The following is a 15,381-nucleotide window of genomic DNA, read 5'->3' as shown; positions in this document are numbered from 1 at the left end:
TCAATATCTTAGAAATGTTACCATGAAATTGCATGTGCAACTTTCATATTACTATTAGTAGTCATTTCAGAAGAATTCGTATTAAAGAGACAATGCATTTTGTTTTTTATATTATTGTATTGAAATTGATGCATTTGTACACCATTTAACTTCAAACATTGATGGTTGATAATTTTTGTAAAGAGCCCCTGTTATTAAAGGAAAATTTTAATTTCAGAGTGTTCTATGAAACACCTTGTAAAGAAAATTACAATATTCACTGGTGATGAAGTTATCTGTGATTTTGTACATGCTGTTAATTTAAGTTAAACAAGCCACTTCTATATAAAGAGGTTTGTTCTAGAAATTTGTTTGAAAATGTTATTTTATTACTTTTGTAAGTTTAATGTTGCATTTTGAAAATTTATGTAGCCTTAATTTATCGTTGGAGAAATTATGAGTTAATTTTTCCCCCTTTACTAATAATCTGACATGAATGGATATGCATACCTTAAAAATTTCAGAGAAAATTCTTTTGCCCCCCCCCCCCAATCACATTTCACACTAGTTGAAAATTACATTTTTCTAGGTTTAGTTTGCAGTAAAAGTTAATTTTGTCTTATAAGCTGAGCTATTATCAACAAAATGACAACATATTGATAAAAGCTAATTTTTCCCATGGAGCCATAATGTACTTGTTCAATTTAAATCTTATTTTTAATTTGTGGGAAATTTTTGGAAAATAACTGTTAAATTAAAAATAAAATCATTAAAAATAGAAACTATATTTATAGATTAAAACATTGAAAGGATTTTTTTTTAACCTTAAGGTAGATAACTGTGTTGAATAGGGTTTTTTTTTTTAATGAAAGTATGCATTTTATTAAAAAATTTAATATCCTTAATGCTTGAGCATATTTCTTTATAAAATCATTAGAATTTTATAAAAATATTTTTGGAAAGTTTCACTGATTTTTATATTTGCATTTATCTATGTTTTAATGATATTTTACATTTGATTCTATTTTCTCAAATTCTAATCTTTGATAGAATTTTTTTATGAATTCTAATGCATAAATATTGTTCAAATTTGATATTATAATTTTTCCATATGTTCTGCAGTTCCTGCACTAGAGAACAAGTAATCTATTCATTTATAGTTTAGTGTTTCACAATGTCAATAATAATAATAATTGAAAATTTTGTGTTTATAATTTGAACCCCCAATATTTAAAGAATGTATAGAATTATAGCGTATTTTTTTAATTCAGAAACTAGATATATATTTTTTAAGCTATTTGCCAAATTTTAAACTTAAATTTCTTGATTAACTTTTAACTAGGAAGAATTTTGCTTTATACTTCTTTTCAGAAAAAAAGCCCTTTTTTCTATTTTTTTTTTTTTTAATGTTGTCAGTGGTAAAATTTGGTTTTATAGATATATTTTTAGTCATATTTGTGCAAATATTCAGAAATGTAACTATTTTCGAACGTTTTTCAAAAACTTCATCCCGAATGTACTCGCATACCTTACGTTAATGTAGAAATCATTTTTATGTTGCGATTTTTTCCGAAATTAAGTCTACAGCAGTCAACCCTGCAGAATGCCAACACACATAAACACACGTTCATCTTTATGCGAACGATAACGCTGTAATAAAATCGCAGATGGTTAAATATTTTTGTTTTCAGTCAGACGATATTTTTTTTCCGTTCCGTTCCGTTCCGAAAACTTAATTTTTTAAAATCAGATTTGCATTTAGTAATTTTTAATCGAATTAAATTTCTTATTAGAAAAATGAATAATTATGTTGAATTACGTTTGAATAGTAGCGTGTAAAATAAAATACATGAACTCTGCATTTATAGTATGATGTTTTTAGAGTTTATATAGCTGTTGTCAGCAAGCGATAATATATTATGTAATTATTTTTTCTGTAAAGGGGAAAAATACATATTATAAGGATATCAATATATGTAATAATTATTACATAATATAATATATAAGAAAATTAAACGTTTTTAATACAATTTAAATATTTGAGATTTCATTTTTTTTTATAAAGATGGTAAATAAAAGCGTTGAACATTGTGCTATTTATAAACGAAAATCGTATTTTACAAATCTGTGTTAAAAAGAAAAAAAGGAATTATTTAAATTTAAAATACTTAGCCTTATTAGTTCTATTAGAATTATTAGCCTTAATTATCTTTAAATATTCACTTATACTAAATAGATTGAAACTAACTTTTTAAAATTAAAGCAGTTTCTTAGCCAATGGAAGGAAATAAAAAAAAATGTATTTGATTTCCCGCACAATGAAAATTATGGACTGGTAGGATGATTTATGTATACCAAAAAGGGTGTTCATCAGGACTGCTACTATAAAAAAGATTAAGGTATGTCCTTTTTTAAGACTATCTCAATCATCTGTTTTTGTTTTATTCCACACTAGCCGCCTTTGGCGACCAGCCGGTTCGCCAATCCTAATGTTCATTTAAATTTTAATAATTAAATAGGTTAAACCAGAGTTTAACCCCCTTCTTCGCCCAGTTGCGATAATGCGCAAAAGCTGACAATCTTTATTATGCACTATAATTAAATATCTGCTCCTTTGCTTTTGAACATCTCGCAAGACCGTTGTTGGCGATTTTTAAAAATTGAGCCACGCAGGGGGTTAAACTCCGGTAGTACCATTAAATATTTTACGCAATTCCAACTTTAATAGATTCTTCATCAAAATATTTTAAAACCTCAAATTTTGATAGTCATATAATTCACTCATAATATTATAAAGGCCTTCAGTCATAACGTAATATGTATCTCTCTAATTTTCTATTACCTCTCGTAGAATTTATGTTTTAAATTAAAGTGTAAAGGATTAGTCTGCAATTAATATAATAATATTTTTTATTGAAACAAAGCATTTTTTTTAATAATATGATTACTGATAACAGAGTCACTTAGCGTTTAAACTTTATGGGCACTAAAGAATATCTTTCTTAATTTATGTAATATCTCAAGAATTTGTCAACAAAATTTTCTCAGATTCATCATGAACACATCGATTAATTAACAGTGTTTCATTTTAAAGGCATCAAACACTAAGAAAATAAAATGAACCGCTTAAAATAAACGGTAGAAAACAGGTTTAAAAAAACTTCTTAAAAAACGATGTAGTTAAAACTATAAGCATATACAAAAAGATATATAACTAACATAAATACGATTTACTTACAAAAGCATGCAACTAACCTAAAAATAATTTAAATCATCCGTTGATAGTGGTTGTCATGACAACAAGCAGAACAATGCGCATGCGTGAATTTTCTTCGCCAGTTGAGTAACGCAAATGCGTGAATTTTTCTACGCCGGTTGGGGTAACGCTATGCAGATTATACATTTTTAATTTTCTTTATTCTGTGTTATTTTAATTCAAAAGTACTTCAGAATGAATCTGAAACATGGACTAATTAACAATGTTTAATTTTAAATGCATAAAACATTAAGAAAATAAACAGAATCGTTTGAAATAATCCGCCGAAAAATGTTAACCCTAGCCTCATTACTGTTGGGAGAAAAAAAACTGAAGTCTTACTCATTTGGCGGTGGGGAAAATGGAAGATTTTTTTGGCGGGAAAGTTGGCGGTGGGGAAAATAGAAGATTTTTTTGGCGGGAAAGTTAGTTTTTAATTAATAATTAAAATTTCAAAAAAAGGGACCCCAAGTGCACATTCCCGACCTCTAAGGTATACATGTACCAAATTTGATAGCTGTATGTCAAATGACCTGGCCTGTAGAGCGCCAACACACACACACACACATTGAGCTTTATTATAAGTATAGATTATACGAGACTAAATAAAAATTATCCTTCATTCCGGTATATTTGAATATTTAAGGTACGTTTAACTGTACCATAGTTAATAGCATCAATAAGAAATAGAAATTTTTATTGAAAAAGTTTAGATTTAGATATTTTAATATGAAACAAAACTTCTTCTTCAGAAAAAAAAAAAAAAAAAACGCATAAAAACCTTTTTAATCCAAGCACAGAACCGTAGCATCTAAATACAGAAATACTATATTAGAAAGAGAATTATTTTTTCTTTCAAATTCTTTGTACTTTCGCTAAATACTATATCAATGTTGAATTTTACATTTGATTTGTTCTGATTTCTATACATTTAATGTATCGCTTTATTTGTTAACAAAGCAGTTCTGTGAAAGAGAATTCTGTGAAGAGATTTTATTTTTACTTGTTATATGACAGTAATTTTTAGTTTCTTTTTATGCTTCTCATTTTTTTTTTTTTTTTTTTTTAAAGAAATGCGCAATGCCTTTGGAAAATTTAAGAACTAAAGTTAGCATTTTTATTTGATTTTAATATTTTAAAAACAGAATGAGAAATCTTGTAACAGAATTGTATAATCATCGATCAGTGGTATTCTAGTTCAAAATAACTAGATTATCAAGATCGTCTAGTTAGCTTGCGTAATAATTCATCATATATTATTAAGCATGCTAACTAAAATAATTCAATCGACTCTAATCCACCATGAAACCGGAATCCAAACCTGATCTTTTTTATAATTTAGGATGAATGGGAAGTGTTAAAAGGCAAACAGATCTTTGTAATTATATAATGGTCTAAATAATAGGCTGCTTATCAGATAATGGGATTTTTGTTAAATGAACCTTCATTGCTCTCGTGTTTTCATTAATTTGATATCTGATATCTGTTCGATTGTACTATATTAAAAAAAAAGACAAGCTTTTATAATCTTAATAAAAAACCGTTGATATATTCTTAACAAATTATATTCTAATTGCCATTTGTTAATGAAATATGTAAAAGATCGCTATAGGTTTAAAAAAATAAATGAAGGTTCTTTATTCCAATATAATTGAAAAATCAGACGATAGTCTTAGTTTTTATCATAAATCGTTATTCTCAGTTTTTCAATGAATAGAGAATAGCTGCAAACGATAATTCTTTTTATCTAATATGTTAAAAAAAAATAAGCGATAAATTCTTATTTCTCGTGAGCTTATTAAAACATTCAAAATTTAATGTCAAGTAAGGTAATTTAAAACGTTTAAAATTTTTCTGTGTTATATTTTAAAATATTCACGTTAATATGGACGAAAAATAGATAATTGTTCTTCACTAGGTAACCAAGAGTAGATTTCTGAGAGATGTCAGAAAAGAATACAGTACTTCTACAAGCATATTGCATTTCATTCAATATAATATTTGACATCCAAGGTAATCTTTTTCTATTTTGTTGAAATAAAATTTTTGAATGAATAATATAATATAAAAGACTGTATTTAATTTTTATTTTAATTTTTTAAATCCTGACGGCTATTTTCTTCCAACTTTTCTAGCAGTTACAATTCTATCGTTTGCAATTAAATGAAAATACAATTCTTATGACTTTCGTATCTTTTAAAAAGAGCGAGTAACACTAGAACCTGGAAATTAATTAATATCTATTTTTTATATTTTCAAAGATGCTTAATGATAATGACTCCTTATTCATAAATCTCTGATTATATGGAACACATTTATAGAATACTTTAACGATTTTTACACAATTCTAAAATCTTTGTTCTTTTTTTGTAATACTTGCATAAAAACTGGGTTTCAAATCTCTGTCTCGAAGCATTTTAGCAAAATAATGTTTTAAGTCTTGTTTGTTTGTCTTGCCTTTGTTTGGTTTGATTGCATCAGCCGTTCCATTTTATGAGAAATGATTTTTATATAATTCAGTTTACAGAAAAAAAAATCCACCACTCAGGCTATCAGTCTTTAGCAACTCTCCATAGTACTAATGTTTTTTTCCCAGTCTTACGTGACTCGACACGCAGTTTATAGAAAATATGCCATTCACGACTTTTTCGTATAGGAAAGAGGTGAGTAATTTCACTCACCTAAGGAAGTTTTTTAATTATTATATTTAATATTAATTTTTAGCTGAACAATTTTCAGCAGCTATTAATTGTAAAGTAAGAGCAGTTTATATTTGCTCACCATTTTACTTATTCCAAAGTAATTTTTTAATTATTATATTTAATATTAATTTTTAGCTGAAAAATTTTCAGCAACTATTAATTGTGAAGTAAGAGCAGTTTACATTTGCTCACCATTTTACTTTTTCCATAGTAAACAATTTTCTAAAAAATATATTTGTATGGTTTTAGTTCCGCATGTAACTTTGAACTGAAATTTTGTGAATTAAGTAAGTAAAAGTAAGGACTGTTTCTTATGACTAGGGGAGTAAAAGCACTGCTTTTTATGACTATAAATATAAATGTAAATATTAATCCAGTTTGATCTAAATTCGCATATTTTACTAAATGATGAACAAATTATTAAAATACAGAACATTTTTAAACGAATTTAAGATAACACAATTAAAACACTTAATTTTCCCACCTGCAACAATCTTTATGATTTTCATACGAGCAAATTGAATAATTAAAATAATTACCAATTTCAATATCTTCTATTTTAGCAGAATTGATAGCACAAGCTTCTGTGACATTATTAATAATTTCTAAGGTACAGAATTGTTTCGTACTTTTTTTTACACGAAAACATTATTCATTTTTATTCTAAACTGTAGATTCGTTTATCGATTCATTTATATTTTGCATTTTTTTCTAAATTTTGAAAGTAATTTCCATTGTCCTTCCATTGTTCCTTGTCCTCCAATAGCAACATGATTTATCTATTGTTTTTTTTTAATAATATAGATTCTTTATGGAAAATATCTTTTAAATTTGTCATGTATAATTTCGAAGTGTCTGTAAAATTCAAACACTCTTTAGGTATCATTTTTTGCATGGAATAATATCTCGCTGTGCGGAATAACTACACTCAGAATTTATTTATTCAACATGTCTGATTTTGGGCAAAAATAAATAATCTAAAAAATAATGGTCTATTTTAATGGAAAATGACAAATTTTAACAAAATTTACAGAAGCAAGTTGTTTTTATTGCTTTAAAAATAGTTTAGAGAGACACGTAATTATAAAAAACGATTTCTTTCAGTATCCTATTAAAGCTGTAATAAAAATAAGAAATTAAAAAGCGAGAAGGCTTATTCCAACATATATTCCTTCCACCATACAGGCAGGTGGTCTAAGATCCTTTCCCGTACTTTTCACAATCAAAAACATCTGTGCGTTGAATTGCCTTTGCCGTTCTCTCTTGCCGGCAAAATAAATTTCTGTTAAATCTTTTCGTTCAGAGAAAACATTCGAGTTTTCGTTTTAGTCATCATCCCTTCGACTGATCGAGTTCGAACAAAATGCAGAATTCGATTCAGAACAATTTTGAACTCAGAATTGTACACTGAATCTTACATTTGCATTTCTAAGTAATTATATTTGAATGCACAAGTTGACAACAAACTCAAATTTTTGATAAGGTTGGCTCAAAATTCGACACATATTTAGGATTCTGGTGGAAAGGCATTTAGCAAAATCTATCCATCTAGAGTTTATATATATATATATATATATATATATATATATATATATATATATATATCATGTTCGCATGTATGTGGACGGACGGACAGATAGATCTTGACGAATTTCGACCAGAATTTCATTCAAATTGACGATTTTGATCTGAAGATTATACAATATATTTCATCCCACTTAGTCTATTCATATTTGAGGTATCGGGCTCCAGATAGACGGGCGTAATTTCAAAAGTTTCTTACATAAAAAAAAAAAAAAAAAATCGGGCTTGGAATGGTTTTAAGTTGAAAATTCAATAAATTACCGCGATCAAATTAATTTGGCGACTACAGCGTTTTATTTTGTATACTTCGTATATGTCCGAGTAGAAAACGTTCACTCTAAACATTGTTTCCTTCATTGCAGTTCCATCAATCAGGTAGTTTGATTTTTTTATACAATAATTTACTTTAACTTAGTAATTAATAATCTTATTATTGTAATTTTATAATCAAAGTCCTTAAATAGTTAACATTTACTTACAGTATTCATCTATTTAAAATATTGCCCTAATTATGTTAAAAATTAAATATGTAACAACTTTATGATATTAAAAATTAATTAGTTTTATAAATATCATATCCGATTAACAATAGTTTCCGTTAGAAAATAAAAATCTTTTTCTTTTGATCAAATCATTAATTTAAAGTGTCCTGGCTTCACACCAATCTGTGAAGCTCTTTTAAAAATGGATTGTACAACATATTTCATTCGCAATAAAAATTGATTGCCATTCATTTCTTTCGGCGAGATTAACTAAAGAGGCTGAATTACATACACATTTGATAAATAATGAAAATGCCGTAATTTCTAAATAAAAATAACTAGCTATTTTTAATTTAAAAAGTCATGGCTATTACTGATTTCAAATCTAAATTTCGCTTGATTATTTTTCCGAAATTTTAGAGAATAATAATAATAATAATGTCTGTGAACAAAATTAATAATTCTAGGGATAAACTCAGACACCTAATTTCGTCTTTTTACTCTCTCGTATACGTAGCGTAGAGAAAGTATAGCAATCGTCAAAACATTCGAACTCGAGATTTTGACGAATCTCCACGTTTTAGACCTCCATGAGTTCAAAAAACACGTTTTTGGAATCTTCTATCTGTTTGTCTGTGGCAAAGATAATTCTAAAAACACCTTGAGCTAGACGGTTGAAATTTGATATATGGTCTTTATATCAAATTCGCAGATATCTATCAAATTTTGTGTAAAATTTGTTCAGAAGAAGTCCGGCTCTCCGAATATAACACAATAACTACAAAACGAAGTGGTCTAAATAGATAAGATTCAGTATACCGACCATCTGTCGGTCTGTACTTTCAGAAACATGTAAATGCGAAAACTAAAAAAAAAAAAAAAAAAAAAAAAAACCCGCAATGACTGAAATATATCAAATTTAGTACGGGATTTTGTGACTACAAGGACAACGTGAAGTTTTGGCTTCAGTTGGTTGAGAAAAACATATCTAGTATAAATTCGATTTTTGGAAACTATTAACCGCATGCTAGACATTAATCGATAAAATATCGTCAAGGATGGCATGAAAGGTCCAGCCGAAATGCTAAATTCATGCCAAAGGTTAATATTTCATAACTATTGTGGGAACTGCTGACAGATCTCATCTCCTGTATGGTGCCATGTTGCGTCACGTCATTAATCACATGATGCTCTCCCGCTATTATTGGCAGACGAGAGTTGCGCAGTGAGTCTGTAAGACGTACAGCTCATGTTCTTGTATTTTTATGTGTTTTATGTTAGTATAGTAATGTTTTGTCCTTTAATTATAATAAATATATTTTCATATTAATGCTGGTCGTTGCCTTTCCCTACATTATTCTACACCAATTTAAGGTTTCTCAGAGATGATACCTTTATGAGAGAGTATGCGAGAAAGTTTTGGAGTGACCACTTCCGCTGATTTAATTACAGTCGTTACCTGAATGTAGATGGACAAGCAGAGTACATGCTGCTAATTGCTTTCTCCCAAACTGTGATAAAAATCTAGAATCGTGCTATTAAAATTACATATCAAATTTTATTCGTCCGTGTCGTTCTATTTTTATATATCGCGTTCACAAATCGACAGACATAATTCCAAGAATGGTTTTCTTGGACTCACAGAGAAACGAAACTTAGAAATTCATCAGAATCTCGAAGCTGATTTTTCTTTTTTTTAGTGCACTTAAATTATTATATTTTGCCCATATAAATAAGTAACCAGAGTGTTTATTATCTTTAACATTTGCTCGCAAACATATTCTCTAACAAAAGTGTTACCCCTTCTCACAGAAAATTATGGATTTGGGTCAAGACAGTGAACGCCATAAGTGCTTAGATTTTTATTTTTAGTTTTCAAACATAAACTTTTTATCTTTTGAAGTATAGTAAAGAAAACCGTTACTTGCGTATTAACTACACACCATTGAAGAATAGTAGTTACGAAAAATTGATTTTTGTCATCAACCAAAAGATTTTACTGACTATAGGGTCCAGTATTTGGATATTTATTTGTCATCGATTAATCACTGAGATGTGGTTAATATGAAAGAAAGTTTACTATGTGGTTAATAGTAAAGTTAATATGAAAGTGTGGTTTATATGAAAAATCGAACATGCATTTTTGGACTCTTTTTTTTCAATCGATAGAACCCAAATTTGGCACTATAGTCATCAAATCACGTATCAAATTTTATAAGTCACTGCGTTTTTGTATTATTGCGTTTTCATGACTTGTAAAAGTACAGATTAACAGACGTTCAACCTTTAAACATATTTAGTTTCAAAATTGATATATATATTTACATTTTAGATGTTAAATCTGTGTACCAAATTTCATGCATCTAGCTCTTTTCGTTTTCTAACTATCGTGTCATATTATATTGGGATAGCTGGATAGACAGAGTCTTCTGAATAGATTACATTCAGAATTTGAAACAAATCCACAAATTTGGTGTAAAAACCATATACCAAATTTCAAGGGCTATCTATTATATTGAAAACTAAAGAAAAAAAGCAATATATTAATACTTAAATCAAATATGTGGACTTTATATGTGGAAAGGAGGACTTTATATGTGGAATTACTTCTAATTTCAATTTATTTTCTATAAAAAAATATAAGTACTATTTTTTTATAGAAAATAAATTGAAATTAGAAGTAATTTTGCAAAATATATATCTTTGTCAATTAAAAATATATAAAATGATATTTTTCAGCAGAACAAGTTATGTATGAACTGATAAAAAATACATTTGTTTGTGTACTATGATAGATTAGAAAATTGCCAGTAAAGGAAAGAGAATAACTTATCGACATATAAGCAGTTATAATGTTGAAATCTAAAGTTAACCAAACGCAGCCTTTAAATTTTTAGTTCCAAATTTATATACAATACTCAAAAGTTGCGAGTACAACCATTACTATTTTTATGCCATTCGGAGCAACATATTTATGTGAAAAGTCATTTGTTTTCTACACAAATGGCAATAACAACAAAATAGTGGAATGAGCTCAATGCAAAATACGAAATGCATTTGCAGATAACATCTATTGAGCAAGATTTTGATTGTTTGCATAAAAAATTTCAGTCACATTATGGTAAAAATTGGTAATGCCAATAGTATGAATTACGGTATTATTGAGTAGATAAACAGAATGATTTTATTTTATAAATGAATTTGAATAGCGTTTCTCTATTTTCATTACTACCAGCACCTACATAATACAACAACTGTCTAACTTACATATACTCTTGAAAAATAATATACGGTTCTGCAGGAAAATTATATAATTTCCAGAGTGCCATGAGTCTAAAAAACTTGAAGGTCATTTAGCAGTGAATATTAGAATGTTTGAAATAAGAAACAGAATCGTAATTAACTTTAAAACTTTTATTTATAAAACTATTTTTACTTCTTCATTCCTTCAAGTATGAAATGTCCCCTTACACTTTGGAATGAAAAAAGAACATTATTTCAAAGAAATACAAATGATACAATTGGCAATAAAATAATAGTCTAATATCATTCTGGTAAATAAAATTGTTCAGGTGGTTGTTCAGACCTATAAAAAATAACACTTTTATGATAATAAATACATTTATTTAACTACAGCTGCTTTTCTTGAGAAATTAAGTTCGTTATCTTTTGATGGAAAGTTAGATGAGTTGATGCTCCTTTGGAATGTGGAAGTCTGTAAATTTGTTATTTTTTTCGAGGTTTTCTTTTTCCAAGTTTGCTCAAATATCACTTTTGTACATGATTTTCACAAATGGATCGTTTCAAATTCATGTTTATGAAATTATGTACATAATTAATGAAAGAAAAGATGAATCGTACTCTGAGATGCCTTGGAGACAATTGGCAGCCTATTATATTTTATAAAACCAATAGCTTTCATCGTTACACATAGAATAATGATTAATAATGTATTCCATTCATGCTATCATATTGTCCATAAATTTCGTCTTGACATTTTAAATAGGAAACGCATTAAACATTTTGCACTTATTTTTTGTTCCTTACGTAAGGAACTTTTTTTTTTTTTTTAATATTTAAGCTTATTTATTATTTACTATTTTCTTTAATAATATTATTCTAGTTCCTACATTAGAATTTTAATTTTAAAAAAAATTAGATCGTAAACCATCTAGTATTTATAAAATCGTTTTTATCCTCACTGAAGCATTCATATGCGTCAGGGATTTTAAATTAAAATTAAACTGAGCTACGCTTTTTTGATTTATAATATATTTAGTTAATTCCACTAAGTTGAATTTCTATATTACTTTAAATTTCTTATTAGTTAATAAATATGTTTACGCACGTATTGAAAGAAACATTTACTCCTAAAAGAACACAATCTGATATAGATTTACAAACTTGAGCACCCACAATTATTATGTGACATCATAATCACATGAACCCACCCCATTGTTAGTTGAAAAGTGGAAGGTCAAGTATTTATTTGTCTAAGCGGATTTAAATTTAAGCTCGAGGAATCTACTTTGACACACCGGACTTTTAAGATAATGATGATGGAATCTAGCATTGCGCTTTTACGTTTCGGAGGTCGAATAAAAGAGGATTCACTTTAAGAATGTAATAGATTCTTTCATTCTCCGCAGGGATTTAATGACGTAAAACTCAGTCAGAAAAATTGGTGACGTTTCAAAAACGTTGGATATCTCAGTTGTTTGTGAAAGAAAGCTACATAGATATGCTTTCATGGTTAAAGTTCTACATTTTGACTGAATTAAAAAAAAAAAAAATCCCAAAGATTCATCTCAGAATAAGACTAACAAAATTTTGCTAGAACTGTCTGTGTTGTATCGAACTGTCCCTGAGTGTGAACTTGGGTCCGGAAGAGGCAGAAGGGGTTGGTCTGGAGGATAAATCCTCCTTTCCTGCCCATGGTCGGAATTGTCTCTGTTTGTTGGAAGGCATTTGGAAGGGACTAATTTGCGTGAACATACCACCTGCTGGATTAGGAGCTCCCTTCTTGGTAAATTTCGGCTGACTTTCTATGCTAGAATCTATCTTCCTGTTGTCATCACTTTCCACGTGTCTGTTGTAACTTGAAGAGGAAGGTGCATTCGGATACTTCAAGTTTCTGTTATGCTCATCAGTTCCACCATTATAATTCTGAGTCCTACATCCATAGCTCTGGGTAAAAGCCTCAGAAGTATTTAGCTTTTGTCTTTCATTTTGATTAGGTTTTTGGACATTTCGATAAGGGTCCGCTCGAGTTCTGTTATTGTCCATATACTCGGCGTCCCTTTGAGTGTAACTAGTCCTGTCTATTTGTTGCATATCAGGGTTTGATGATGGCTTACTGGAACGGTCGTAGATTCTCTCTACTCTTGTAGTGGTGCTGGACGTCGGATTTTCTATCTGCACTGTGTTGGTCACCGTAATTTGGCCTTTAGGAGTAGCCAAAGGACTCCCCCTGAGTATTTTCTTTTTCTGATAAACTCTCCCAGAGATTTCGAGCGAATCTTTCGAAACGTCCGAATCGTTGTTGTCGTCCTCCAATAAAGTTGTTCTGTTTCTGGCAGGGCCTGTTTCTTCCCTGTGACTCTGAGAAGATTGTTCTTCTTTCCGGTGATTCTCATCGGTTACTCTTATTCTAAGGCATTCCGAGACATCTTCGTCTTCCATACTTCGTGCTTCCAGTTTCTGTCGGGGCTGAGGCCCGTCCAAGAACCTATGCAATAAAATAATTTTTTACGAATGGAATCAAAAATTTCAGAAATATTGTTTCACGATAATACCGTCAATTCCTCTTTTACCCATCAGAAAAAAAATATGTATTTCGAGAGTGTCGAACTCTTGTAATAAATATATTTAAAATAAATTTCTTCATTGAATGAAAAAGCAGAAAAATTGAAAATATGAGGTGCATTTATCACTTTGTTGATAATTAAAATGGAAATATTTCAGACAAACAATGTGTTTAACTATTCAATCTAATTGTATATGAATATAATATTGAATCAATACGATAATATTTTAGTCATTACAACCAATATTTATATATTAATATCTTTCTCTATGAATTATATATAATCATATCGTATATTTGTGCTATATATTTAAACAGGATAACCGTTAAAGTCCTTTTGACACCTTTAAATTCAAAACGGCGTTTTGTATAGCCAGGGAAGTAATGTTTACTTATAGTAAAATGACTATGTTAAATTTATTGAGACAGATTATAGCCCTCCTAGCTACGAAATAAAAAAAATACAGAAAATAACCCGAAAATAAAGATAATCCAAAACGCCCACTTAGAAAAATGTACACTATACTATAATAAAAACACAGGGGGAAAAAATTCATGCAGTTATCTAAATATTGGCAATTATGAATATTCTATGACTTGAAAAAGGTTAGTCTTAAAATTGAAAAATATATTCTTTGGTATCCCCCCCCCCCTCAAGTTGGTTTTTGAGATTTATTATCAATATTATTTTTGTTTACTTTCTTCGTGGCGTAAATTTCATTTTGCCGACTCTTAAAACAGAAAACTGTCTGATAATACTAGAGAACATGTTTTTTAATTTAGGATGAACTCTTCTTTAAATCACGGAAAATTCAATTCTAATTTTAATTACAAATATCTCCGTCAATTTCACAAATAACTCTATAGTTTTTTACTATACATTTTTCTAAATGGACTTTTGGTTGATCTCCTTCATTTTTTTATTGTTTTTGTAACTTCTTTACTTAACCGCTATTCATGATTGCCAATATTTATTGAGACATGTTACTGCACTGTAACATGTCTCAATAAATTCAGCATAGTTACTTTATAGGTACACGTACTTCCCTGGGTATACGAGATGCCGTTTTGAATTTAAAGGGGTTAGAGTTACTTTAACGATCACCTTGTGTGTGCGAGAGTATAATTTTTCTGTCTTTAAAATTCTTTTTTTTTTCTCACCACATAAATTTAACATAAAAGACATAGACTTTAAGTGGGCTTTTGATTTTTCCCCACTCCTCTTAAATTCTAATTACCGTTTGATTGCCTGACTTGTATTGAGAAACAATCATTTTTTAAATTTCTAATTTTTCAATAATGTATTAAAAAATGAAAGTAAATTCCTATCTTGAATGCATAAAACATGACTGACTACGTTGCTACCTTGTTTTTTCGTCTTTCCTTTTGGGTTATCAATATGATTTCTGTAGCATCTCTTAAAGCGTCATTAAAAGGAAACATTTGACCTAATTGCTAAGATGAACAAATAAAGGATGATTTAACTGAAAATTTTTCTCTTCAGTAACATTTAGTATTACATATATGCGTATTTTAATGCCATCCAATTTAATCAATGCATAATCTATTTTG

At 28.7% G+C, this 15,381-nt stretch overlaps 1 protein-coding gene across 1 annotated transcript in view; it reads right to left on the bottom strand.

Annotated features, from left to right (window-relative positions):
• Positions 1 to 11,402: 11,402 nt before the first annotated feature.
• LOC129966159 (uncharacterized) overlaps positions 11,403 to 15,381 on the bottom strand; it is a 42,335-nt gene continuing 38,356 nt past the window's right edge. Inside the window, exon 7 of the mRNA XM_056080555.1 lies at positions 11,403 to 13,731. Coding sequence (XP_055936530.1) covers positions 12,837 to 13,731 — 895 coding nt within the window. The 3' untranslated portion in view covers positions 11,403 to 12,836. The remainder of the gene's footprint in view (positions 13,732 to 15,381) is intronic.

Source organism: Argiope bruennichi, chromosome 4 (assembly GCF_947563725.1).
Source record: "Argiope bruennichi chromosome 4, qqArgBrue1.1, whole genome shotgun sequence".
Taxonomy (NCBI): domain Eukaryota; kingdom Metazoa; phylum Arthropoda; class Arachnida; order Araneae; family Araneidae; genus Argiope; species Argiope bruennichi.
Note: the sequence above shows the minus strand (reverse complement) of the source record. Positions and strands in the feature narration are given on the sequence as shown.